A 23,797-nucleotide genomic window follows, 5' to 3' on the forward strand; every position below is an offset into this window, starting at 1 on the left:
AGAGAGTCACCTAGACGAAGACCGAGCATATAAGCAGGCGGAAATAGGGACGAGCACAGCTCGGGCATGGTGTAAAAGCAGAGACGAAAAACAGACGAGGTCAGTGCGGATACTACACAACGAGAGGGGTGAGCACAGTCATGCAGGTGCGAGTCCAAGGGCGAAATGTGGTGAGACAAAGATGAACACGGAGTGAGCAGCAGGAAGCGAGTGAGCGAGCGCGGCTTATGTGACAGAGCGATACACGAGACGAGAGAGCGAGGAAGAGCAGATTATGCAGGCGACATGAGTCGAGACGAATGAATGATCAGTAGAGCGGATGATCGAGCGGCAGGTGCGAGATGCCAAGAAGCAGCCATGCTGTAGGTCTTAAAACCTCGGCGCGAAGCCCTGTTGCCTGAAGTGCCCATGGCCCGGGGGTGGCTGGCAATGCGCGTGGCCACGGCCTCGCCCACTGTAGTGATGTACCCCGGGAACGAACAGGGCCCCGCGATTGCTTGCGCTTCGTTCCTTGCGGCGGAGGTGCGTTGGCGCCGGGAACGGCTCGGGAAGGCCCTGGTTTGGGCCATTGGAGAAGAAGATCTTGGGACGCCAGGCCTCGCGTTCGTCCATGATGCATGAGTTCTTGAACTTCTCGACTAGGGCTTCTTTACCCCTACAGCAAACTATCAGCGATCAAGAGCGACTTCGGAAACAGGCATCAAACTCACTGATAATTGGCGTAACTCATCTGAAGCACTTTCTCGCTGGAGTACATGTTCCTAGTAAAGAGTTCAGCACTTGCAGGCTTCGTCCTATACAAATGAGTGCTTACCACTTGACGCCAAGCTGGGTTGTCGCAAAGTGTAGCAGGTCCTGGACGGTGATGAAATTCACGAACGCGTAGCCGACGTTGCATCCTGCGTATTTCATGATTTTAGCATCCATCTACGCCGATAAACATCAGAGCCGCGCACCGTTCTGGAAGTCCATCCTCAGATACAAGAAGTCGATGCGCCTGGGGCAGACCCGATCGATAAAGGCCATGAGGTCCTGGTCGCTCATCTTGTTTGGGATGTTCTTGATCATGACCGTCGTACGTGTATCCAGGCCGTTCTCGATGTTCACGATGTTCAGCTGGTTCTTCTCGCTGACCTGCCCCTTATCCATCATTACATTCTCTCCAAAAGCGAATTCGGCTGACATAGAAGAAGCAAAGCTATCCTCAAGCGAAGAGCCTGACGACGAGCATCCAAACGTCGACGACGACGAATGACCACTGCGATTGCCATGATTGGGCCGGAAATACTTCCTTCCATCGATTCTGCCCGAAAAAAGGTTGCGCTCGCCGCGACCGCTGGCAGGGAACAGGTCCTCGGGAGCGGGCGATGTCGACGGGTAGATCCAGCCAGAGGAGTCGCGAACAGTGCCATACCCTGCGATCGTAGACGCGCAATAAGGTTCAAAGGGCTGGTAAGGGCTGGGAGGAGGGATATGATACCCAGTCGGCTGGGATACGAGTGGTTGCGCAGCGAAGTACCCTTCATTAGACGAAGGGTAGGACGGGATGTTAGATGATGTCGAACCCACGCTGTCAAACAAACTATACGCGTAATGGAAATTAGAGAGGTCTGGAGCGCGCCCGTCGGGATTCGCGTTCACATTGTGCGGCCGATCGGTGTTGTACGAAGACGGAGGAGCCTAGTGGAATGCATAGTTAGTAACGTCGATAGCGCGAGGACGATAGACTAACCCTGTCAAGACTATCGAAGAATAATCCTCCGTAGTGACTCGGACTAGCGGTGGACAGGCTAACCCTGTCTCGTTCAACATGGTGAGGTGCCTCGTTGGGAAAATCGTTGATTTCGGCCCTGCTGCGGCGCCGCACTTGAGCGCCAACGACTTGAGGGGTTGTAAGTGTCAGCTCTGTCTGTTCGCGAGAAAGCTGGCGGTTACTCACGCTCTGTGTCGCCTCCGCCTCTCTTGGGGGTCGGACTCTCTGGGAGAGGAAGAGACGAAGACGTCGGTGGACTCGCGAGGTCAAAGATCCCAGGACCGCCGTTCAAGGAGGCGTAGCTCAAGAGCGGGTATGGCATCTGGTCCTGCCCAGCTTGTTCCTTCTCTGGCTCTTCCTCGAATACGTCTTCTAGGTCGGAGTCCCAGTAGATCCGGAGGCGCATGTGAAAGATGGTGCGGTTGTCCAACTGTTGACGAGCCGTCGCCGCAGTCTCGGAGTCGTAGTAGTCGGCGAAGAATACCTGAGAGTCTTGAGCGGTGTTCAAACCACAGACACCGCTGGCCTTCAGAGCGCGAATAGTCTTCGGGTTGGCTGGTCCAAACTCCGCGAGGGCACCAAGCGACGTCATGATCTTGTGAACCTCATCGGCTCCGACGCCACGGTTCGTCGAAAAAGCTTCCACAAGCAATGCACTTTCGGTACCGGCCCAGATGGTAGGGGGGCGATTTTGAAGCATCTGAAAGGTACGCGGATGAATAATACGACGCATATATGCGGGGCAATAGCTACTCACCTTTTCGAGGGTAGCCTTGTCAGTGTATTCGACGCGAAGCGGCACGTCCTCAACCTTTCGCTCGCCCATAGCGAACAGGGACGAGGATAGCCTCACCCCGTTCTTGTTTAGCTCACCGACGGTCTTCCCATCAAGACTTGTAGCCGAACGGATGGCGTCGCGCAGGTCGTAGAAGACGATCAGGATCAGCCCTTGAGGCTGCACGCGGATGACGCCTTTGATTCTGGATACACCAAGACGGGAGAGAGCATTGCGTATATCTGACTCCGTGGTTCTCGCAGAGACATGATGAACCTGAGAGCACATGAGCAAGCGTGAAGGAATACGGCGGCATGGAACGCACGAGTAAGAACCTGGACGCCTTGCTCTCTTCTTCCAAAGCTTTTCCCCCTTCTGCAAGGCTCCGAATATCCTGTTCGCCGATGTTGCCGAACACAAGCTTCTTCTTCTCGAAGCGCGGAGTAAGATCTATCATCCTCATGCGTGCGTTGAGCTCTGCAACGTCATCGTTTGAACATGTGAGTCCGACGGCGACGTCGTCGGATGCGTCGACGTCGGTGATGCTGGGTCTCTTCAGCCTAAGCTTGCCCCAGGTGAGAGGGCTGCCGCCATCAGGGGGTGTACCGGGCACGACGTCGGCATCACCACCGAAGTCGGACTCGGTCGCAACCGTGGATGCGGAATTGAACGAAGAGGAAGGCGTGAGAGGTGGCGTCAACAGGGTGCTAAGCCTGTGAGGAGAGCCGCTGGCGGTCCTCGTCAAGCCAGCGAAGCTATCCTTGCGCGGTGAGTTTTGGGCAGAATGGGGGGATGGAAACGGCTGAAGATACTTGGAGAACGGTGGCGGGGTGGAAGGACGAGCCACTGCGAGGTCCAGAGGATTAAGACGTGGGCGGGCACCCGAATTGCCAAGTTGGAGCGACCTGAAGGATGACCGAGATAAGCATTTGCCTTATCGCATGCACTTGTGCGCTGTACAGTCCCATAATGCGCGCCTTGTGACACGCCAAAGTCCCACAGGACCGTGACACTCGACCACAGCAATCGACCACACATTGTACGCCCTCACAGTCCGCATTTACTAATACTCACCAGTCCGGCAGAGAGGGCGACGACTTTACGCGTCCGTGAGGGGCGCGGTCGCCGATTCGCCTTTCTGGAGAGATCTACGAGGCGCAGTCAGCGGGATCATCGGAGCATATGACCGCGATGTGTACCTCATCATTGAAGCGGGAAACGCTCGGGAAAGGTACGGCCTGTCCCTCCATCGTTTACAAAGCAATAAGTAGGATTAAAAGCGAGAGGATGGTAAGCGGCCGTCGTCGAGCACACAATGGGGCAGACGGCGAAAGCAAGAAGGGGAGATGGGAGCAAGGAGGCAAGAGGGGGCGGACGTGTGTTGGAATACGGGCGGCAGGTTATAACGGAAAGTTTGTGTGGGGTGAGGCCGGTGGATGAGGCAGAGGCATTTCCTATGCGGTGTTTCATTTGCTTTCCTGTCAGACACCAATCACAATTTCTGTGCGAAGTTGCTCAGGTGCCAACCCGGCGCTTGCGTTCCTTGTTCTGCGATGCAGTGTCCATCTTGGGCAGCGGATGCAGTCACGAAGCCACACGTCCGGGTTCTGCCACGCGACAGCGCTACGCCCCTGCGGCATCCCGTTTCATTTTCGCTGGGACCGCGGACTCGCCTGTGCATAGCATGCTCGGACGGCGGCCGTCGCCAGGGACCGTGGTGGGCGTCGGGGGAGCAAAGTGGTGAGATCCCTGGGAGCGATGCAAGAGGCCGCTAGTGTGAAACGAGGAGGGGCTCTCGGACATTGCCACGGCAACACCTGCGAAAGACGCGGACTGGCTCCGTGCCGCCACTCTATCGAGATACCGAACCTTCCTTCCCACGGTGAACAGTCGTCGCTCGTTGCTGTGCACAGACAAGATCCCGCGATGCGGAAGCTCATTGTCGCCGACGATGCCCAACCATTCCTCGCAGCCAGCAGTGGTAAATACAGTGCCGTGGGTGTGCTGTCGTCACGAACGGTCCTGGGCTGGGGGGGGTATATCAAATGGGGACAAGATCGAGTCCTGCGCGGACGGGAACAAATCGCACAAAGATTGCAGCCGTGATCTCAATCATTTTCACCGGAACCTCCCGCGCCACAAAGCTACCTCTCAAAGCCGTCGGCTTCTTTGGCCTTCCACGCCTTAAACTCTAGCCTCTGTCCATATCGTCCTGGCACTGAAAGCTCGATGCTTGCAGTGGCCTCACATACACTAGTATTGCCTGTTTATTTGATTTTTTGGGCGCATCAGTGCAGTTTGGTGCGGATCCAAGCGCAGAAATCAGTCCCGCGCCCAAATATAAAGTACCCTTCCTGCGGTGATGGAGCGTTCCTGGACCTAACAACTTTGGGCAGGTGCCGTCGGCCGCCAGCACTTACGTTACGTCGAGTGCCCTTCGGCCGGCACAGGGTCTCTTGGCAGCTCTAGTGGGTGGGCCCTGACCTCCGCTGATGGACCAATGGCCACGACATTCAGGGTCTGCGAAGAAAGCCTCGGCTTCGACTCTCGGGGAGCTTGGAGAACCAGAACGTATGTACTTCGGAACTCGCGTCCTTGAAGGGTCGCTTTGATAGGCATGTACAAACAAGATCCAAATTGCCTCCCTTCGCCGTTCTCCCGAGCATACATAGACAGCCCTAAATGAATGACGTCGATCTTTTACAATGGATTGTCGCTTGAGCGTTCGGGAACACTCATAGATCTTCGAAGGCTTTAGCACCATTGCGCCTATGTCCATGAACACATCTAACCAAAGCTGGGAGCCTGCTCACTTGGGCCATTCCCAGGTTCGGGGGTTTTTACGGAGCTCTGAAGGATTCGAACATTGGCTCAAGTTCTCCCCGGGCTGCGCAACATTCGATTCATAATGCTGTAAAGTCGCACCCCCATGAGGAATCCTCCGCTTCAGCCACGTATCGGACATTAGTTCCGCACGAGGCGACGCATACAATTCGGATGGATAATGCGACAGGGGATGTGGGATGAATGATGGACGAGGAGTGCGTCGAGCGCCGCGAGGCTAGACGCCTCTACTGGTATCAGAGGGGCATCAGCTATAGTGTCAGAGGTCATACAAGCGTTCTGGGCGCCCATTGAAACACAAGAGTAGAACTCGCATTTGTCCGTGAACGACTATTGGATACATGCTCTCCAGATTCGCTGTGATGACGATTTGGCACTGATACCGGCGCGGTTTCGGGTCTTGAAGCGACGAATCATGCTGAATTCCGGGTCTCTCCGTCAAGGCGGCTTCCGCGCCGATGTCTCCAGAGCGCCGCGAGCAGACGCGGTTTCGGCACAGCGCTCTTCGTCATCGGGAGGGTTCAGAATCCATGCGCGTCTCGCACGCTCCCGCCACTCTAAAGCGGCCGTGCGTGAGACTTGAAGCTTGAAGTTTGAACGCTTTTGTGCGCGAGCCCATACGCTGTCGTGCTGAAATTAGCTTCGTTGATGGGGACCAGAGTTGCAGTGTGGGACGCTGATCTTGACCCTGTGCCCGTTGAACGTAAAAAATCGTGGCGGAGACCATGTGTCGAGTTGTTGGTACCGATTATGGAGCTCCTGCAGGACTAGTTCATGTAAGGCAGTCAAGCACAGTTATACTGCAGTTTGTCGGAGTGATACAAGCGATACAAGCAGTGTTGAAGAATTAACGGCCCTTTTGGCTACACATAGGCATCAGGAAACAATGCCAGCGCTACACAGCGCTTCGGGTGCTGCGGGTTTCTGGTAGACTGGTAGAATGGTACCCAATTCGGCAGCCCCCTGCGGCTCTCGCTGTGCCTCCGTGGCACCAGTAGCTGCCCGCCTTTGCTCAGTAGTTCACCGCAGCGTGGCAGGAGCTTGTTTGTAGATGCAAGTAGATGTTACCACTTTCGAGGGTGCATATGGTCACACCAGACATTAATGAGGGAAATATATATATATATAAATATGTATTAAGTTAGGTACATGTTAATATGCTACACATCCTTCTCGCAGTCATATAGTCATGATAACTTTGGCGGCATGTGCAAATGGTAGGCACAAAAATAAATCTGCAACATATGGGTCAGAGCTATTCATGATAACAGCAGAAGAGGTAGTACTCACCTAAGTGCCAGGCTCTTCAACGGTGGTCACCCTACTTGGCCTGGGAAGCAGTATTGGACTTGATAATCATGAGGCCATGGTGGAAAGACCAGCATAGCCAGACTTCTTCTATGAGCTAGTGCAAGGTTAGCTCAGTGATAGCCAAGTCGTGCAGAGAAAATACTTACCTTGTCCACGGCCTGTAGTCCTGCCATCCGCATCCGCCTGTATCCGGATCTAGCATGTGCACACGCTAGCCTGATAAGTCCAGAAGTTAGTGATATGGTGGCTAGAGGATGATCCAACCCTCCGCAGCTGTTTGCAGTTCGTAATGCTTACTGCGTAGTCTACAAGCTCTTCGCTCAGCAGGACGGGGCACGGCCCTAGGGCGCACTGTTGTTTTTCATGCTTGCTCCGCCGATGGCAATGCGGCATGTCGGTGGGAGTATGCCCGGAGTCCGGGGATGTTGGGAGCTTCGGCTATCGTGGCCAGCTTTTGTCCATTCTGCCAGAGTCCCATGGAGGACGAGGCGTCTGTGATGGCTGTAGCCTCAGCAGCGTACTAAAGGGATAGTTGAGCTGCGTTACGATGGACTGATGTGGAGGCTGGGACGCAAGCTGGGACAACGAGATGTTGGAGTGCTTACCTTCGTCTGTTTGCGCCATCATCCAACACTTTAGGGCAGACGTCCTTGTACTTACACAGACGCCTCTTGGACGCCTATGCAGGTTTGCCTTGGAGTGCTGCTCATTGGTGCACGTATCTAATTTTGGTCTGGTAATGACACAGGTATGTATCCTGCATACAGATCTGCACACCATAGCTTGAATAATTGATATAAAATTTCTGGCACATCATAGTGACCCCTAGAATGTGTGTGCTGCTGCTCGGTGCTACCAGGCACTCCTGAGCCCCCACACATGCGCTATCCAACAAGGGCAGATGTGGTGGCTCAGGGTAGTAAGCGCCCTTGCTACGTAGTCAGGCAGTGTTTCCTAATGGGATATGCAAACAAGTCATACAGTATACTGGTGTCAGTTGGCATAGTAAATTGAACTTCTTGTCTAGTACTCTCTGTGGCCTGAATCACAGTATTTTTTTGTTATGGAATAATCTGCTGCACCTAAAGTATTCTATGACTTGAAAAAATAAAGGGTATGGGAGGAATGCTGTAGCTGTGAAGTGGACAAGCGCAGCGGAGCGCGACAAGGTCATTTGTGTCATTTGACACAGTATGTCATTACCTGACTGATATGATATGTAAGTGCTGGGAAACGGACTTTTGCTCGCTCAGTGACACTGGACGGCTCCTGGCACAGAAACAAGTCCTTTTTCTGATTTCTACAGGTAATCGCACATTTTACATGCCGGAAATACTCCATATGCTACTCATAATGTAAAAATGACATTTTAACAATGGGAAAGTTGCGTGTCGGCAGTGGAAACCTGTTCGAGCAATATTGTGTCCTCGGATGCCTACTATTTGACTAGGCTTGTCCCATGCCAGTTTCGTCGCCTCTCTTGCCCAAATGGGATGCAATAAGACGCACATGGTCCCCCACGGAGCGCAGCGACTGGACCTGGCTGGCAAGTCTACTATTTGACTTCTACATAATCATATGTATATTAGCTATTGTTGTACCCAAATAAATTATGGAGAAGCCTGGAACACAAGGCCAGAGCTCAAGTACTGTGCCAACTGGCCATAGTGTGCCAAGTGAATGTAGTACACTGTACAAGCAATGTTCAATAAATACTAGTCCTTCTAGCCCATGGGGTACAAATCATACACCATTTCCTTTCCACTTCCCTCAACCCACAAAATCTACATCCTTTCTGCTGCATTAGAGGAAAGTGATAGCAACATCCAAGGACGAGGCCGAGACGTAAGTCAAATCAGTGTGGTTCTCTCTTATGTTCAAAAGAGTCGCGCTAGAGAAGTTGACGGGGTCTGTGTTGGTCCCGGCATATACACCAGTGAAGTCAATCGTGCTAAAGTTGGCCAAGGGGACGAGGGAGTCCCCTACGGTTTTTTGTTGTACAATCACCTCTACATCCTCCCTGCATATATAGCTGGTATAGACGGTCTTGGAGACGATCTGGTTCATGCTCTGATTGATCATGACCACCTCGCCTGATGTCGCGTTCAGCGCGGTGACAGCTACCGTGACGTTGTCGCCCGGAGAGAAGCTGATACCCCGGATCTTGTGGGACTCAGTGGCAGGGAAAACCTGGAGACTGGCTGCGAGAATATGGGTGGTTTGTCAGCATGTGAGGAGGAGGGCAAGGAGCACAGACTGACCAGTATTGGTCTGTGTGCCATTCTGGAGGCTGAAGCCGATACCAGCCGCAAGGGCATTCTCGCAGGAGATGACACCAACGCCGACAAAGAAGGACGCGGAGTAGTTGAGACTCAGGTCCTGATTCTCAGGCACGCTAAGATACGGAATCACAGTGGACGCCACAATGCTCGTGAACGTGCCCTATGCGGAAGTCAAGTTCATCGGCACATGCAACACACCAAGACATAAGAGGGGACTCACTTCAGAGGCGTTCAAAGAGGCGCCAGCTGAGGTTGAAAACTCTGGTTGTGTCGTGGATGTGTTTTGAGAACGACAGAACGTGCGGACCTCGTGACGGTCCTTGGGAGACGGCCGCGAGACAGCAATCGTGGCAGCGAGAGCCCAGACAAGGAAGAGGGTGAAGTACATGGCAGTACCTGTGAGCAATGTAGAGTTGAAAGGAGAGAGTTATTAGGCTGTCGAGTCGAGAGAGGCGAGGAATCTGTGGTTTGACCATGGCAGTCGAGCGAGCTTATATACATCTGAGGCTTGTCCAGCAAACACCTGCGCGCCATGATGACACTGGGGTGCATCATCGCGCACAGAGCTTCACGCAACGGTTCAGACCTCATCACAATCACGGCCATTTCGATTTGAAATGCCACAAATCTGGTTTTCAAAGTCTTGCTTCAGACGTTTGAGGACAGCCTGAAGCTGTTTCGGGTCCCGAATGACATTTCAGAGAGGATCGTACTGAATTCCGTCCAATACCATTGTCCCATTCAAAGCAGCTCCTAACTGCCGCCCTTGAAAGTGGCGGTACACCGCTCTTCACGTTCCTGTCACAGCAGGCAAACTGCGCAGGGTGTGACTAAACTTCATTTCCAGTCACGCATCCAATTGTGCACCTGGCCGTGGGAATGACCGCCATGACTGGCTGAGTCTTGCGATATCATGCTGTTCACCTTCGTGTCACTTGAAATAAATGCTGCAACCGATGCCCAGGTTTTCCAGGTAGTACGGTTGCCGAGCAAGCTCAGGTCAAATCTCCAAGACCCAAGTCAGAAACCCAAATCTGATACCATCAGCGCTCGGATAACCGCCGTACACCACCAATTTCCGAGTGCACTGGTGCCTCTTACTCTGAACATTTGAGCATTTTCAGCATAAATAATCGATTAATATTGCATGTATACGAGGTTAGGAGTCAAATAAAGCATGTCAATCATCGTTGGCAGGCCAGGCGGTGGGGTGAACAGCGATGGCGGCGTTAGGCGCCCACTTTCCATGTAGAAGCAGCACGTCGGGGCTTGGGCCCCCCTTGCTGTCAGAGTCATTGCAAGTGTGCTTGACCTTGCCCTCCTGTGTAGCTATTTTACTAAATGTATGTATATTATCAGCTGCTAACCTAGTTATGATCAATATCACCTAGTGAGAACAAGTCATGCTGTACTCGCTATATTGTGCTGCTGACTTAGGGTTAGGTTCTAGATAAGATAATCGAAGCTATGGGCGCTTGACTACCGCTTTGATAAGCCTGGGTCAGATAATGGTCCTCGGCCTGCTACTACCCTTATTGACCTCAGAGTATACAGATACAACACTTGACATGCTTTCGTAACATCTAAAAGACCCAAAAATGCCATACATAACACAAAATAATGTCTGTGTGTGGAAAGGTGCTCGGGCACTCATTATGCGGTTGGCCATCAGCTTTGTGATCCGGACTTGAGTTTTGGGGATTTGACCTGAGCCTGCTCGGCAACCGTAAGGTAGATATTGCATTCATGCCGAGACAAAGTCTGAGATTTGAGTCCGCAGCATTGGGCGTCGGAGCTCGGGCGCTTCATCGGTGCATCGCTTCTACTTTTGGTACCTGACACCGCCTTTTCTGGAGGGGACTCAGCCAATCACGGCAGACGTTGGCAGTAGCTCCTACGACTAGATGCACGACACTACTGGATGCGGGTTTTTCTCAACCCCTTTCAGTAACCCATGAGTTTGCAAACTCAGACCCAAGCGCTAGTGTGACCAATAAGTGACAAGCCTGTGACTACACGTGACAGCCGCGAAAGCACTGTTCTGCTGCATCGCGCAGGGCGGGGAGCAGGCCCTGAGTCCGTCTAAGGCTGGTGAGTGCAGAAATTATGGTATGGTCCCCTGAAATAGCACTGCTGCAAAGAAATGACAAGCCTGGAAATAACAGCGGTCAAGATGAGTGATGAGAGCTTCAAAGGCAGGACTTCATGCAAGTTCCTGCTATATCCATAGGGTAAGACCTAGGGCAACCCTTCTGGCCTGCGCTGAACAGTAGAACTTGTCTCGGACGGCAGAGGCTTGCTTGCAGACGGAGGGCATCACTTTGACTAAGCGGAATTACATGTGCAAGTGACAGCGGGGTGACTGGGCCGGCATGCCGAAACTCGCGCAAGTTTTGAAACTCACGGGTTACTGAAAGGGGCCCAAGCGCCCAAGTTGTATCTGCTACAACTAACATTTGTTATTTTTCGAGCCTGCGGCGCGAAACGTACGAGAACAAAACGTACATGCGCTGTTACTGTGATGGTAGGACCCATCGACACACTAATTAAATTTCCTGTCTCTTCAGTCAACGTCTTCATTATCCAGTCCAGGTCGTAGTCCTCATTGCACCAGATGGGAGTAGATTGAGGAGGGATAACAAGCCAATCGTGCACGTCTCCACCCCGATCCTGCAGTTCCTGCCACCGATTCCGGCCGATTATCCCTCCCAAGCCCACATCGTGCGCAAGGACGCCCTTCAAGTGTTCACGGGCCCGTGTCGCGCAGCGTCGTCGGCATACCGCTCGCCCGGTACGCTACCACAAACTGCTTGAACGTCAGCGCTTCAGCTCCGGGGAGACCTGCAGGATGTACGTGTCGTGTTCTCACGCTAGGAGAAGACCGCTCGCGGTGAACAATAAATACCGGTCATCTTTCATGAGCGGCACGAGTAGCTGTACTCCACTTACTTTACCGTGGGAAAGTAGTGTAACAAAGCCGATATGCTATAGTAACTATCCCCATTTACTCACTGGTGCAAGCCGAAAGCCTTGAGCTGCAACTCCATCTCTTATGCTCACTCACCTCTCCCGGAATCTCCGACTCTCTACAACCGGTGCCAGGCCATCGCAATACATTTCAAAACGATGTTTTACACTCCTCGGCCTTGAATCTTCGGCAGACGACACTTGCGCGGCGGTGGTCACCTCGGAGGGACACATACTCTCCAATGTGGTCGTGAAACAGAACGAAGAGTAGGTGAAACGACCTATTGTTGTTACTGAAAACATGGTGGACTCATACTTCAGGGGATCTGTCACCCAATAGACTCGCTGAACATGGCGGCATACACCCGTATGTAGCAATCCAGAAGCACCAGCAGAATATGGTATGCCTCTATGCTTTGCGCTTCCACACCCTTCCTGACGTCTGTCATGCAGCCCGGAGCAATACGAAGAGCACTGGACGAGGCAGGGCTGGACGTGTCAAGTGTAGACGGAATAGCGTATACACGGGGGCCAGGTGCGTTTAACCAATCACGGCAGTATACACGCTGGACTCAAAACTTAGCGTCTCACACATTTTAGGCATAGGTGGTTGCCTAAGCGTGTGCTCGACAGCCGCAAAAGTCCTCGGAGCAACTCTCAATAAGCCAATAATCGGCGTACACCATATGGTGCGGCTGCATACACCCACCGTCTACATGCATTTCTGATCCCCTTGAAGCAAGCACACGCGCTGACACCGCTCATCCCGACCCTGTACCAGACACAGACTACCTTTGCCTCCGCCGCCGAAGTCGAACTCCCACCCATACCTCCGCGCTTCCCGTTCCTCTCCCTGCTCATCTCGGGCGGGCACACACTGCTGCTCCTCACGCACTCGCACGACCAATTCAAGACGCTCGCGACGACGCCCGACATCAGCATCGGCTGCGCGTTCGACCACGTCGCCAAGTACCTCGGCCTCGCGCCGACCGAGCGCGGGTACGGCGCGGCGCTTGAGGCGTTCTGCGCGAGCGGCACCGCGCGCTTCACCGACGCGGTCGACGCGGACGTGCGCGACGACGACGACGACGACGAGGAGACGCCTGAGATTGCAGTCCCGATGCCGCGCCAACTCGCGTTCTCGTACGGCGGGCCGCGGAGCCGCGTCGAGATCTTCGTGCGCGAGCGCGGCGGCGTGCAGCGCGTGCCGCTGTCGACGCGCCTCAAGCTCGCGCGCGCCTTTCAAGCTGCGGCGGTGCGGCAGCTCGAGGAGAAGACGGCGCTCGCGCTGGAGCACTGTGCGAAGCTCGGCGTGGGCGTCCGAGACGTCGTCGTGAGCGGCGGAGTGGCGAGCAACGCCTACCTGCGCAAAACGTGCGTTGATACCCGCAGCCACCCCTGCCGGCCGAGCCATCTCATGTTCTTTTTTTTTTTTTTTTTTTTGGTGCGCAGGCTGCGACAGTCCCTGGCCGACACTTTCCCGGACGACCCGCCCAACCTCGTCTACCCGCCGCCACACCTGTGCACGGACAACGCGGTCATGATCGCCTGGGCGGCGATGCACCGCTTCGCGGCGGGCGACTTTGACAGCTACGACGTCTCCACCCGGCCCAAGTGGCGGATCGACGACTACACTGGTAAGGCCCTGGCTAGGCTGCAGTGGGTGAGTCCCGACGCCCCGTGTGCCTTGCCCCCTGTTGTCCGAGACGGTCCTGACGAGCTCGTTTACAGCTGAAACTGCAGGAGAACTTTCAACAGCTGCACGACCGGCAGTTGTGGCAGCTCCGGAAGAACCCCTACGCTCGACACGACAAAGGCAGGTAATCGCCCTTACCAGCCTGGGGCTCGGTTCACTGTCTCGATTGGCGGGCTGGATGCGTTTGGGGTGACGTCGCGGACTACTTCGACCCCCAGGAACGCTGTTGGTGACAGCACAACGATGACACGCTGTGTTTGCCGCTGCTCGGTACCTTCATCGTCGCGGCTGCGTCCATGGTGCAGTTTTCTGTTTCAGACTTGTTCTCGGATGGTATTTCGAACACAAAAACAAGTTGAGCTGGAACATCCAGGGTCCGAGCCGTAATTTGCTGCTCCAATCATGTGTACACTCCTGGGACCCACAACGTAGCCCTATACACTACTGTTATCACCACTCCCACACGATCCCGAGCCACATACCCGAGAATTCCGAGGTAGGCTGATTAGAGGTGGCGAAGTCAAAACCGATCTAGGAGCGTTTGATGCACGGTCGAGTAATCGGATCTGAGCAGATCTAGACTGATGTTATGCAGCGTGAATGCTTCTGCCGAAAGTTATGGGGAGCTCTGTGCTGCACCCAATTGGATTCGGAGGGCGATCGTGTGGTGCTATGATTTAATGTGAGATACTGAGGGTGCAAATGACACGCGCACTACCCAAGTGAGATGGACAACAGTCCCTGCGTCGGCCTGATACGAATTTGGCATGAAGGGAAGCGTCAGCTGTCGCCATACGCTTAGCTCATAACGAGCTTAAGCTAGCTCGATTCATGTCGCCAAAACCCGGCAGGTCTTCAGGCGAACACGCTGCCGGGACACGCAAACCAGCGATCGTGAACCGCATCGCGATCTTGATCCTCGTCTCGCGCATCACGCCGTACTCTTCCACGAGCCGCGTCCACTCTTCGTCCGTGGAGTCGGGCCTGCGTGACACCGAGTCCGCAAAGTCGATGATCACCGCGCGCGTCGGGCGGCGCGCAGGCGTAAAGAGGTAGTTCGTGAAGTTGAGGTCGCCGTGCGCGACGCCGAGCGCGCCGAGGCGCTGCATTGTGTCGAGCAGCGACTCGACGAGCGGCGCGCTCAGCAGGAGCGGGTCGATGTCTCGAAGGCTGACCGCGTCGGCGATGTGCTCGAGCAGGATGAGGCGCGGGTTGAAGGCGCATGGGGGCGCCGTACGCGAGAGGTCGAGCGTGCCGCTGCCGTAGAACACGGGCACGCCGCACCCCTGCAGCGGGTGTAGCATTCGGTACGCCTCGACCTCCGCGGCATGATCGGAGTACATGCGCAGGAAGTAAAACTCTTCCCAGTTGTCCATGCCCAGGGCGTCGGGATGCAGAGTCTGGCACCAGCGTGTTAGCTCTCCTTTGTGGCGCTGAAACTCCTCCAGCTCTGCCTCGGACCAGGGTTGATCGTCGTCATCGGGACCTCGACGTTTTAAAAAGCGAGGATCGAATATCTTCAGGACAACGCTCAAGCCAGGCGCGAGACGACACGCGGTGGCAGTGTCTTTGGAAGACAACCGGGCGACGACAACTTGCGAGCTCGTGAAAGGTAGCACGGGATGAACGACCGCCATACGCAGGGTGCCAGCGGAATCTTCGAGCTCGATGCTGAGCTCTGCTCCTGTTGCAAGATACGCCGGACATTGTGGCGGCTCTGCGTTCATGATAAAGCAAGAGGGCCAGTGCGAGAATAGGAGGTAAAGGACATGACCGTGACGCTTGTGGAAAACGCCCAAGCGGCGGGTTGCCAAGTTTGGCCGAGCTCCTGCAGGAGCATCGTATAGCATACGCTAACCATCAAGACCTACAATTACAGAGGGGGACTCGTCAAGTATGAACGAAATAAATTAAATAGTCATTTGACGCACACAATATCCACTGTGGTGCTGTGAGAACTGAGGATAATGATGCTCGGGAACGTAGCCGCAGCTGGACATACATCTCGAATGCTCAAGAGTCTTCCAGCATAGACCAGCGATGATCTCAAATGGGGTATGTACGACTACATTCTGCACACACACTCTGCTAGAACGACTTTCTACTGGAAATGATCACGGGTAATAGCGGACGACATCGTCTATCAGGCCCGGCCGCCGATGTTCTGCCACCACCTCTAAAATACTCTCCCCCTTGCTGCCCAGGCATCCCGCTACGACCTCTCGTATAACTCGGCCGAAGCAGTGTAAATACGGCAGCATCCACCGCGGACTGCGGTTCATGCCATATGCTTCCAGTGACAATAAACTTCAACTTTCGCAGCTTCAGACATCGCCTGAGGACGCCTCGGAAGATACCCCAATCCTGATTTTGAAGGCATGATGCCAGGGCATGTGCGAAGGTATCTTCGGAAATAGTCACATCTTCATCCCACTCGTATGCTAACAAACGCAGAAGGATGACTACTGTGAGTTTTCGAAGGTCGGGGGCTTCCATAGCGTCGAGGTCTCGCAGGATTCGCTCCCACGGAGTTATGAACGTTGGTGACTTGGGTTTGGTAACGGTAATATGGCAGGTGAGGCAGGCGATATGCAAAGGGGCGGGATTGGGGATTAGCGGTGATGCATTGTCAGGCATGTATGCCAGAGACTCGAGAGCCGAAGCGGAACGCAGGAGGGTCTCTAACCCTTTCTCCAGGAACCGGTGGGCTGTTACTCCTCGAAGCGCACCCGTGTCTATCTGCTCAGGAAGACGGGCAAGCACCTGGGTAATTAATTCAGGAGAGACGACCTCGATGTGGTCCACAGCAGTGGCAGGAAAACGTTGGTAAATTTGAGACGAGATCGGGGACGGGTTGAGATCTTCCCCGATGCTGAGCGGGTGCGGATAGTGATCTTTCTCGGTGCAGCAGTCGAGAGCAACGGTGTGGATGTGACTGAAAGCGGACAAGAGAGTGAAAATGGCCCTCTCGTCGAACAAACCGTCCCCACAAATTTAAGCTTAGTGAGGTTGCAGGGGACCAATGAGATCTGAGGGAGTGGCCCGATAACTCCGCGCCCGTGGCCAAGATTACGAACCTCCAAGGTGTGCAGGGATGGCAGCAGGTCCGGGAGAGCAAACAAGAGTGTGAGGGGTATTGGCCACCGCGGAGTATAGCGACCGGACCGGACCAAAGTCTCGAAGGCTGACTACGTCGGCGGTGTGCTCGAGCAGGATGAGGCGGGGATCATTGAAGGCGCGCGGAGGCGCCGTGCGCGAGAAGCCGTAAAGTTCAACAGTCAATCGACAGCATCCAGACACTGTAGAAATAGCAGTGCTCAAAAACATAGCCACAGCACAGTACCGAGCGTATGGATTCGCTGTCTCGAATTTCCAAGAGCGTGCCAGAGTAGACGGGTAATAGCGGATGACACCATCTGTCGCGTTCCGCCGATGTTCTGCCACCACCTCCAAAATGCTCTCTACCTCACTGCCCAGGCGTTTCGCCGCAATCTCTCGCATAACTCAGCCGGAGCAACGTAGGTACGGCAGCATATACTGAAACGAAGACCAGTCGTCATCCACAGCAACGACGAGCTTCAGCTTTCGCAACTTCGCACATCGCCTAAGGATGCCTCGCAAGATATCCCAATCCTGCTTTTGAAGGGTATGACGCTAGGGCATGTGCAAAGGCGTCTTCAGAAGCAGTCGCGTCTTTCCCCCAACAACCTAACTCCAAAAGCAGAATGGTTACTGTGAGTTCGCGGAGGTCAGGGGCTTCCATAGTGCTGAGGTCTCGCAGGATGTCCTCCCACCCAAAAGGAGTTTGGAACGTTGGTGACTCGGGTTCGGCAGCTATAATGGAGCAAGTGAGGCCGATGACGCGCAATGAGTTGGGGCTGGGGATTGGCGGTGGTGCGTTGCCAGGCATGTATACCAGAGACTCGAGTACCGAAGCGGAACGCAGGAGGATCTCTAGTCCTTCTTCCAGATACTGGTGGGCTGTTATTCCTCGAAGCGCACCCATGTCTATCTGCTCGGGGAGACGGGCAAGCACTTGGGGAATAAACCCAGGAAAGATGACCTCGATGTGGTCCACAGCAGTGGCAGGAAAACGTTGGTAAATTTGAGATGAGACTGGGGACGCATCGAGATCTTCTTCGGTGCTGCAGTCCAGAACGACGGTGTGGATGCGATTGAAAGCGGACAAGATGGTAAAAATGGCCTTCTCGTCGAATACGGTCATCGACCCTACAATTTCAAGCCTCGTGAGGTTGCAGGGGACCAATGAGATCTGAGGGAGCGGTCCGATAACTCCGCGCCCATGGCCAAGGTCCCAGACCTCCAAGGTAGGCAAGGACGGCAGCAGGTCCGCGAGAGCAAAAACGAATGTGAGGGGTATTGGTTCAGATTCGGGCTCATCTAAGACGAATCCGGTTGGGCAGCGAAGACCAGTCATCCTGAAGTGACCAACGGCATTGCGGATCCGGGAAGAAGATGCGAAGAGGCGATGGCACACCGCAAAGGACATCGCGTGACGAGGGCATCCACACACGTTGGAGGACTTGAATTCGTCCGTGCGAAGCCAGTATATGCCGCATGCGGGCCAGGAGAAACGCGAGAAGAGGTGTAGCGTGCTAGAGGGCTCCCAGGCTTTGCAAACCAAAGAGCATTGACGCAGAGACTGCAGATCATCGTACAGATGGTCAACGATCATGTCACATAGCTCTTGTGGTATTCTGCAAGTAGTCTCCTGATCCATGGAGCTCACGACCTGGAATATTTCAGAGTGGGTCGCCTGGCTTCTTTAGTCGAAATTACGTCTTCGAGGGCAAGATTCTTTGGCTTGTAGGAGAACCTGTGAACACCAACAAATTGTTTAAATCAGTTAAAGTAGACGTAAAGATTCATCATACGTTGAGGGTCTTGCTCATAGTCTGTGGAAGAGAGAATCGCATGAGTGACTCGCAGTAGAGTCACCGCCCAGTCTCGCAGGGCCGCCACGGTTGTCACACAACGAAGACTACGGTATGATGTAAGCATACTTTATTAGCACGCGCAGACGTACGAAGAACGTGATCTCTGGACATAACAAGGTAGGTTCGTCCCGCGCCAGTTTCTCGCGCAACATCACATCCCACGATGCAAGACGTACGCGGCCACCGCGGAGCGTAGAGACCGGGCCGGGACAGCGAGTCTAATATACACGCTCTACTCGTCTTCCTCAGGTAAGATCTTCCCATCCAGCGGCGCCGTCTTAGACGTTCGCTCGAACAGAAATGATGCCGAGCCACCGGGCAGAGACTCGACAGGAAGCGGCGGCCTCGTTGCTTGCAGCACGGCTTCAAGGTCGGTGGCCTCCAAAAGCGATGCTACGCGCGAGGGTGCGGAACCGCCACTGTTTTTAGATCGCTCATCGGACTCGGGTACGAAGACCAGCTTCTGGAGGATCGAGTCTTGGATGCGCTCTACAGCATTCCTCCTCAGACAGCTGATGTGCGTCCACTGTCCGAGGGCGGCGAGTTGGGCTTTCTTCTGGCGCAAGTACTGGGGAAGTGTGAGTGTCAGGTGGATGGTATCCGCGAAAGTGGGGCTCTACGCACTTCTTTGTCGAGCTTCTCGATATGCTTGGGCTTAACAGCAGACGCCTGAATGAAGCCTCCATTAGAGCTATCGTCTTCGTCTTCGTCTTCTGCCTCCGAATTTGAGCCACCAGTGGGACCCTTCGATGATATCCTCGTAGATGCCATCGAACCAGAGTCGTCCTCACATGGGCATTCTAGCAGGTCGTGGGTATGGCATGCTGTATTTGGATGAATGGTGAAGATGTCCCTCAGCTATAGTAACTCCAAAGTCAGAAGGATACCAAGATACGAGGTACGCCGTGCCTACATCCTTGCGCGTGAAAGAGTCCGACTTCGATTCAGAACCGCCCTATCGAAAGCTTGTTGAGTTTCACATTGGGATGAAGCGCGCAAGACCCTAACCTTTCCGAGAAATGCTACGAAAATACAGTGCGTCAGCACGAAGGGAGCGGTCAGCGTAGATAATACTTACAGTCACTGAGTCCAAGCTTCGTGACTTGTCGTTGGTAGATCTTCTCTGCAATAGCGAGCACATTAGCACCATGCCATCTCAAGACAGCCCGCGACGTACCATCTATGGACCCCGCGGTCAAGAACCGATAAATGAACACAGGTCGCTTTTGTCCATCTCTGCTCTGCTGTCAGTGGTGTTTCCTGCGGGCTACGTTATTACCCACCTGTGTATCCGAGCCATTGACTGCAAATCATGACTAGACCCTGACATCAATAATATACATCGAAGCTGGAAGATGTGCAAGCATACCTTGGATTCCAGTCAGAGTCGATCAAGCACAGCCTCGAGGCTCCGATGAGGTTGAGACCGACACCTCCAGCCTTGGAACTCAACAGGAATATAACTGACTGGACGTCAGCGAGTTTGTACAGGGATAACGTCGTGTTGCACGTACATCTTTGCCTTTGCAGCGATTTATTGAATTCGTTAACATAGTCTTGTCTCTTCTGCGCTGCAGTTGAACTGAAACGCGTGTAAGTATGTATTGCTAGAGTGTAAGAGAAGGTAGCGTACCCGTCGAGTCGCAGGTATGTGTACTGTTTCTTCTTACAGAAGGCCTCGATGATGTTGAGCGTCGAGGTATAGTGAGAAACGACGATACATTTTTCGTCGGTTCCCTGCAAAAGCGTTACGTGTGATCGATTGGATGCTTGGGCGCGTCATCAACTGACCTTATACAATGCACGTAACAGGTTTGCCAGTGCAATGAGCTTTCCTGCATGAGCTTATCAGTGCAAGCGCTATGTCAAAGATAGGGAGAGCTAACCACTCAAAGACACATCGTCGACCTGCGCCCTCTCTGGAAGGAGTCTTGCTGCCTCCATGAACACATTCTTCTTGATGAGCTCGCCCTCCGCGTCGCGCCCCTGTTCGCGCGCCTTGTCCGCGGCGGCTTTGAGCAGGATCGGGCTATTGCTGACCTTGGTGAGCATCCCGATGAGCGCAAGTGACTCGGCCGTCGAGTTCCGCACGAGATTGTCGAGCTTGTCGGCCGTGAGGATCTGACGGAAGATGTCGCGCTGTAGCTGAGTGGGTGTTATAAAGACCACGTATTCGTCTACGTGGAGACCTATTAAGCGATGGTAAGGGAGAAACATGAGGAGCGGCGTACGTTTGGGTGGAAGGTAGTTCTTCAGAATGCTCGCATCCCTACGCAGCACGAAGGACTTTGCGGTCTCCAGCAGTTGCTCGAGTCGAGCCTCACCCAGTTCTCTCTCTTTGGTGGAGCACCCTGGAGCACGGCTTTTGAGTATAGGCACTTCGTACAACTTCTTAAAGTTGTTATAGTTCCCTGTACGATGGATCAGCACAAGGAGGGTTTATCATTGGCCATTGCTGACCTAGTAAGTCCGGGTTACAGAAGTCCGCCTTTGAGGAAATGATTAGATCACATCATGGAACTACACTGAAGACACTAACCATAGCGTGGAATTCTCCCAGGTCGTTCTGGATTGGTGTTCCAGACAGGATGATTCGTCGAGGCGTAGTCAGGACTTCGAACATCGTTGACGTCTTGTTTGATGCAGATTTCAGACGATGACCTGGGGATTACAGTCAGTAACGTCAGGGGGCCTCCATTGTGGCCAACATACCTTCATCGCAAATGATAAGACCAATAGGCGGACTGCAGACGATATCGATGAGTAGGATTGGTATGCAGCCCGAAAATACTTACATGCAGTACTGAAGCTCCGAGCTGCAAGATTTCGTCAGCACTCGCTACAGAACTTTGCTTGTATGAAGACTTACATTACTGTCCGCAGTCGCTCATAGCCTATGATTAGCACATGATGTATCCGTCTGTGATTAATCTCAGCAATAGCCCGAAAACTCCAGCAGACAGAACGACTCACGAATTTACAAACTGCTTTATAGTAGACTTGTCCTTGTCTCCGGTAAATATGCCTAGTCGGTCTCGTCCCAGCCTTACAGGTACGTAAATCCTCTCGCCCAGGCAAAAATGACAGAACATACCACTTGTGAAACTCATTCTTCCAGTTCTGTGCGGATACATTAGCGGAAAGACGGCACCAGACTAGAGATAAAACCTACCTTGATGAGCGTCACCGGACAGACGATCATGACTTTGCCGACGATAGGACCCAATCCAGCGTACGGGTTCTGCTCTAAATGACACAAATCTCGTGTGAGACACGACAGGACCACCATATATGCAGTAAATACGAACTGAGAAGTGTCCACACAAGCGTGATCGTTTGCAGTGTTTTGCCCATACCCCTAAAAACCGGTTAATCACAACATAACTAAAAGGGTCGAGGCACATACATCTCGTCGGCAAGGATGCAGCCCCTTCCATCATGTCCCTGCATAGCCATGACGCACTCGTACATGAATTTCACGCCCTCAATCTGGTGTGGACGCAGCTTGCGGGCGATAATGGGGTCGATGACCACTGGGACAACTGGCGCGTTCCTTCAGAATTTTCACAATCAGTGTGAATGAGGAAAAGTTCCGAGGATGACAAACTTTTTGTTATACTTGGCTATATGCGCAGTATCTGGCGATTTCATGACGACCGCTCCCGGTGCGTCTGGATCATGCCTGTGCACCGGGTAGTTAGAGTTGTCAGATGCTCACTCTCCGGTATCACACGTACGAAGGACCCTTGGGCCTCGCTTGCTGCACGGGGGCATAGAACGAAGCCGCCGCAACAGACTTCTTTGGTGCGGGTGCGGGCACAGGCTGTGGAGCTTTTGGCACTTTCACAGGCAAGGTGTCCACATCGACGACATTTCTTGGTTTCTTCGCCTCAACAAATGGAGCTGCCTCGACCTGGCTGCCCACGAGCTCAATATCGCCGTCAAAGTCCTCTGCGCCAGTAATAGTTGGCATGTCCGCTCGGGTGATCTCATGGTCGACTTCAAAGTCTTTGTTACCCATACGGCCTTCATAGCCAACATATATCGGGGTACCGTCCCATTGCTTGGTGCCGACGCTGGTGGAAATGCATCGGTATAAAAATGTCACAGAAAGACGCACAGACTTACATTAGTCCTTTCTCCGCAACCAAGGTAAGCTTATCTCCCTTGTGCATAAGATAGGCATCGCCGTCCCACGTCTTATGCTTCTTGTGCTGAGGCTTGCGCCAGTTGACATACCAGTACGAAGGCTTCACTTCTCCCGCGCCTGCCGCTTTGGTCTGGGAAGCCGCCAAAGAAGGCGCGCAGCGGTTCTGGTTCAATGGAGAAGACGTCCTCACGGCGCTGTTATCTGAGACAGAAGGCAGCCGAGTAAGGGAAGGCGTCTTGAATCCAGTGCCATTATTTGGTCGGAGCGGTACGAACTGCTTCGCAGCCGTTCCAGAATTGCGATGCACAGCCATGCTCGAGCCGGACTCTGGAGCAGTCAGCGCAACGCTTCCAGAAAAGCAAGCGCCAGACATGTATTCTGACGCCTTGATGGCGTTGTCCACACGGACGTCTTTGCCACCGAGATGGAACTCTACGTCTTCTTCTATCTTGGAGGCTTCCACACCAGAGGGTTTCCCACAGGCAACACTGACAATGGCTCGTAAGATATCAGCATATATGCGCTTTTTGAGGAGGCTTACCGTCGTCCGTCCTCGTTGTCCAACAGCTCGCACCAGTTCCCTTTGACGACGAGGACGCCGTCATAGTCCCATGTTTTGTGTTTCTTATACTGAGGATTGCGCCTTCCACAACGTTTGAGAAGTCATATCTCATACATTGTGGTACAACGTCCACATACCACTGTACGGCCCAATGTTTACCTCCGGGTTTTGCTGCTCCGCTGCCACTTCCACGGCCGTCTACTCCAGCCTGCCTCTTATATGCCGGCCCACCCGCGCTGTCTGCATCGAGCTTTCTCTTGTTATCCTTGTGTGAAAGCGGGGTTTGAAACGCAGGCATCTAGGTAAGGAACGAGTGGAAGATGATGGTGCAGGGCAAGCAGCGTGGCGCGCGACGCGTCGCGACCCACGCGCGTCAACTCATTTGCACACGTGATCGCATTGTACACAGTCCCCGGAAAATGCTCCAAACATAATGGGAGTCCTATTTTCGCGGGAGAAGGTCAAAAAATTGCACATGCGCCGGTGACATGGTATGTCA

At 53.7% G+C, this 23,797-nt stretch overlaps 8 protein-coding genes across 8 annotated transcripts; 1 reads left to right on the plus strand and 7 right to left on the minus strand.

Annotated features, from left to right (window-relative positions):
* Positions 1–129: 129 nt before the first annotated feature.
* On the minus strand, positions 130–1,303 carry PHACADRAFT_257680 (uncharacterized protein). Its single transcript, XM_007396717.1, has 5 exons — positions 957–1,303; positions 815–899; positions 711–761; positions 542–655; positions 130–510 (listed from the first exon to the last, which is right to left on the minus strand). The coding sequence occupies exons 1-5, from the start codon at positions 1,183–1,185 to the stop codon at positions 273–275; spliced, it is 717 nt and encodes a 238-aa protein (XP_007396779.1). The 5' UTR covers positions 1,186–1,303; the 3' UTR covers positions 130–272.
* A 617-nt stretch (positions 1,304–1,920) lies between these two features.
* On the minus strand, positions 1,921–2,457 carry PHACADRAFT_257681 (uncharacterized protein; the record flags this gene model as incomplete). Its single annotated transcript, XM_007396718.1, has 1 exon — positions 1,921–2,457. A coding segment is annotated over exon 1 (518 nt), but the record flags the coding sequence as incomplete, so codon positions are not given.
* A 6,029-nt stretch (positions 2,458–8,486) lies between these two features.
* Positions 8,487–9,353, minus strand: PHACADRAFT_196513 (uncharacterized protein; the record flags this gene model as incomplete). The annotated part of the gene is made up of 3 exons (XM_007396719.1): positions 8,487–8,884; positions 8,945–9,125; positions 9,186–9,353. 3 exons carry the CDS (start codon positions 9,351–9,353, stop codon positions 8,487–8,489), a joined length of 747 nt encoding a protein of 248 aa, XP_007396781.1.
* A 2,664-nt stretch (positions 9,354–12,017) lies between these two features.
* Positions 12,018–13,667, plus strand: PHACADRAFT_96388 (uncharacterized protein; the record flags this gene model as incomplete). The annotated part of the gene is made up of 7 exons (XM_007396720.1): positions 12,018–12,199; positions 12,273–12,333; positions 12,386–12,467; positions 12,533–12,621; positions 12,672–12,989; positions 13,032–13,306; positions 13,385–13,667. 7 exons carry the CDS (start codon positions 12,018–12,020, stop codon positions 13,665–13,667), a joined length of 1,290 nt encoding a protein of 429 aa, XP_007396782.1.
* Positions 13,668–14,431: 764 nt separating this feature from the next.
* Positions 14,432–15,355, minus strand: PHACADRAFT_97039 (uncharacterized protein; the record flags this gene model as incomplete). The annotated part of the gene is made up of 1 exon (XM_007396721.1): positions 14,432–15,355. The coding sequence occupies one exon, from the start codon at positions 15,353–15,355 to the stop codon at positions 14,432–14,434; it is 924 nt and encodes a 307-aa protein (XP_007396783.1).
* A 1,239-nt stretch (positions 15,356–16,594) lies between these two features.
* PHACADRAFT_257686 (uncharacterized protein) lies at positions 16,595–17,021 on the minus strand. Its single transcript, XM_007396722.1, has one exon. The coding sequence runs from the start codon at positions 16,953–16,955 to the stop codon at positions 16,698–16,700; it is 258 nt and encodes an 85-aa protein (XP_007396784.1). The 5' UTR covers positions 16,956–17,021; the 3' UTR covers positions 16,595–16,697.
* Position 17,022: 1 nt separating this feature from the next.
* PHACADRAFT_209905 (uncharacterized protein) lies at positions 17,023–18,264 on the minus strand. The gene has a single exon (XM_007396723.1). It carries the CDS (start codon positions 18,136–18,138, stop codon positions 17,233–17,235), a length of 906 nt encoding a protein of 301 aa, XP_007396785.1. The 5' UTR covers positions 18,139–18,264; the 3' UTR covers positions 17,023–17,232.
* Positions 18,265–18,818: 554 nt separating this feature from the next.
* PHACADRAFT_29344 (uncharacterized protein) lies at positions 18,819–23,596 on the minus strand (the record flags this gene model as incomplete). Its single annotated transcript, XM_007396475.1, has 27 exons — positions 18,819–19,154; positions 19,211–19,444; positions 19,500–19,541; positions 19,595–19,608; positions 19,665–19,766; positions 19,870–19,889; positions 19,956–20,049; positions 20,101–20,168; positions 20,220–20,323; positions 20,378–20,421; positions 20,473–20,775; positions 20,818–20,997; positions 21,047–21,074; positions 21,126–21,247; positions 21,299–21,330; positions 21,382–21,402; positions 21,456–21,506; positions 21,560–21,631; positions 21,681–21,706; positions 21,759–21,832; positions 21,895–21,944; positions 21,993–22,139; positions 22,194–22,268; positions 22,324–22,662; positions 22,715–23,224; positions 23,278–23,379; positions 23,436–23,596. 27 exons carry the CDS (start codon positions 23,594–23,596, stop codon positions 18,819–18,821), a joined length of 3,351 nt encoding a protein of 1,116 aa, XP_007396537.1.
* Positions 23,597–23,797: the final 201 nt, after the last annotated feature.

The sequence above is a fragment of the Phanerochaete carnosa genome (assembly GCF_000300595.1).
Source record: "Phanerochaete carnosa HHB-10118-sp unplaced genomic scaffold PHACAscaffold_6, whole genome shotgun sequence".
Taxonomy (NCBI): Eukaryota; Fungi; Basidiomycota; class Agaricomycetes; order Polyporales; family Phanerochaetaceae; genus Phanerochaete; species Phanerochaete carnosa.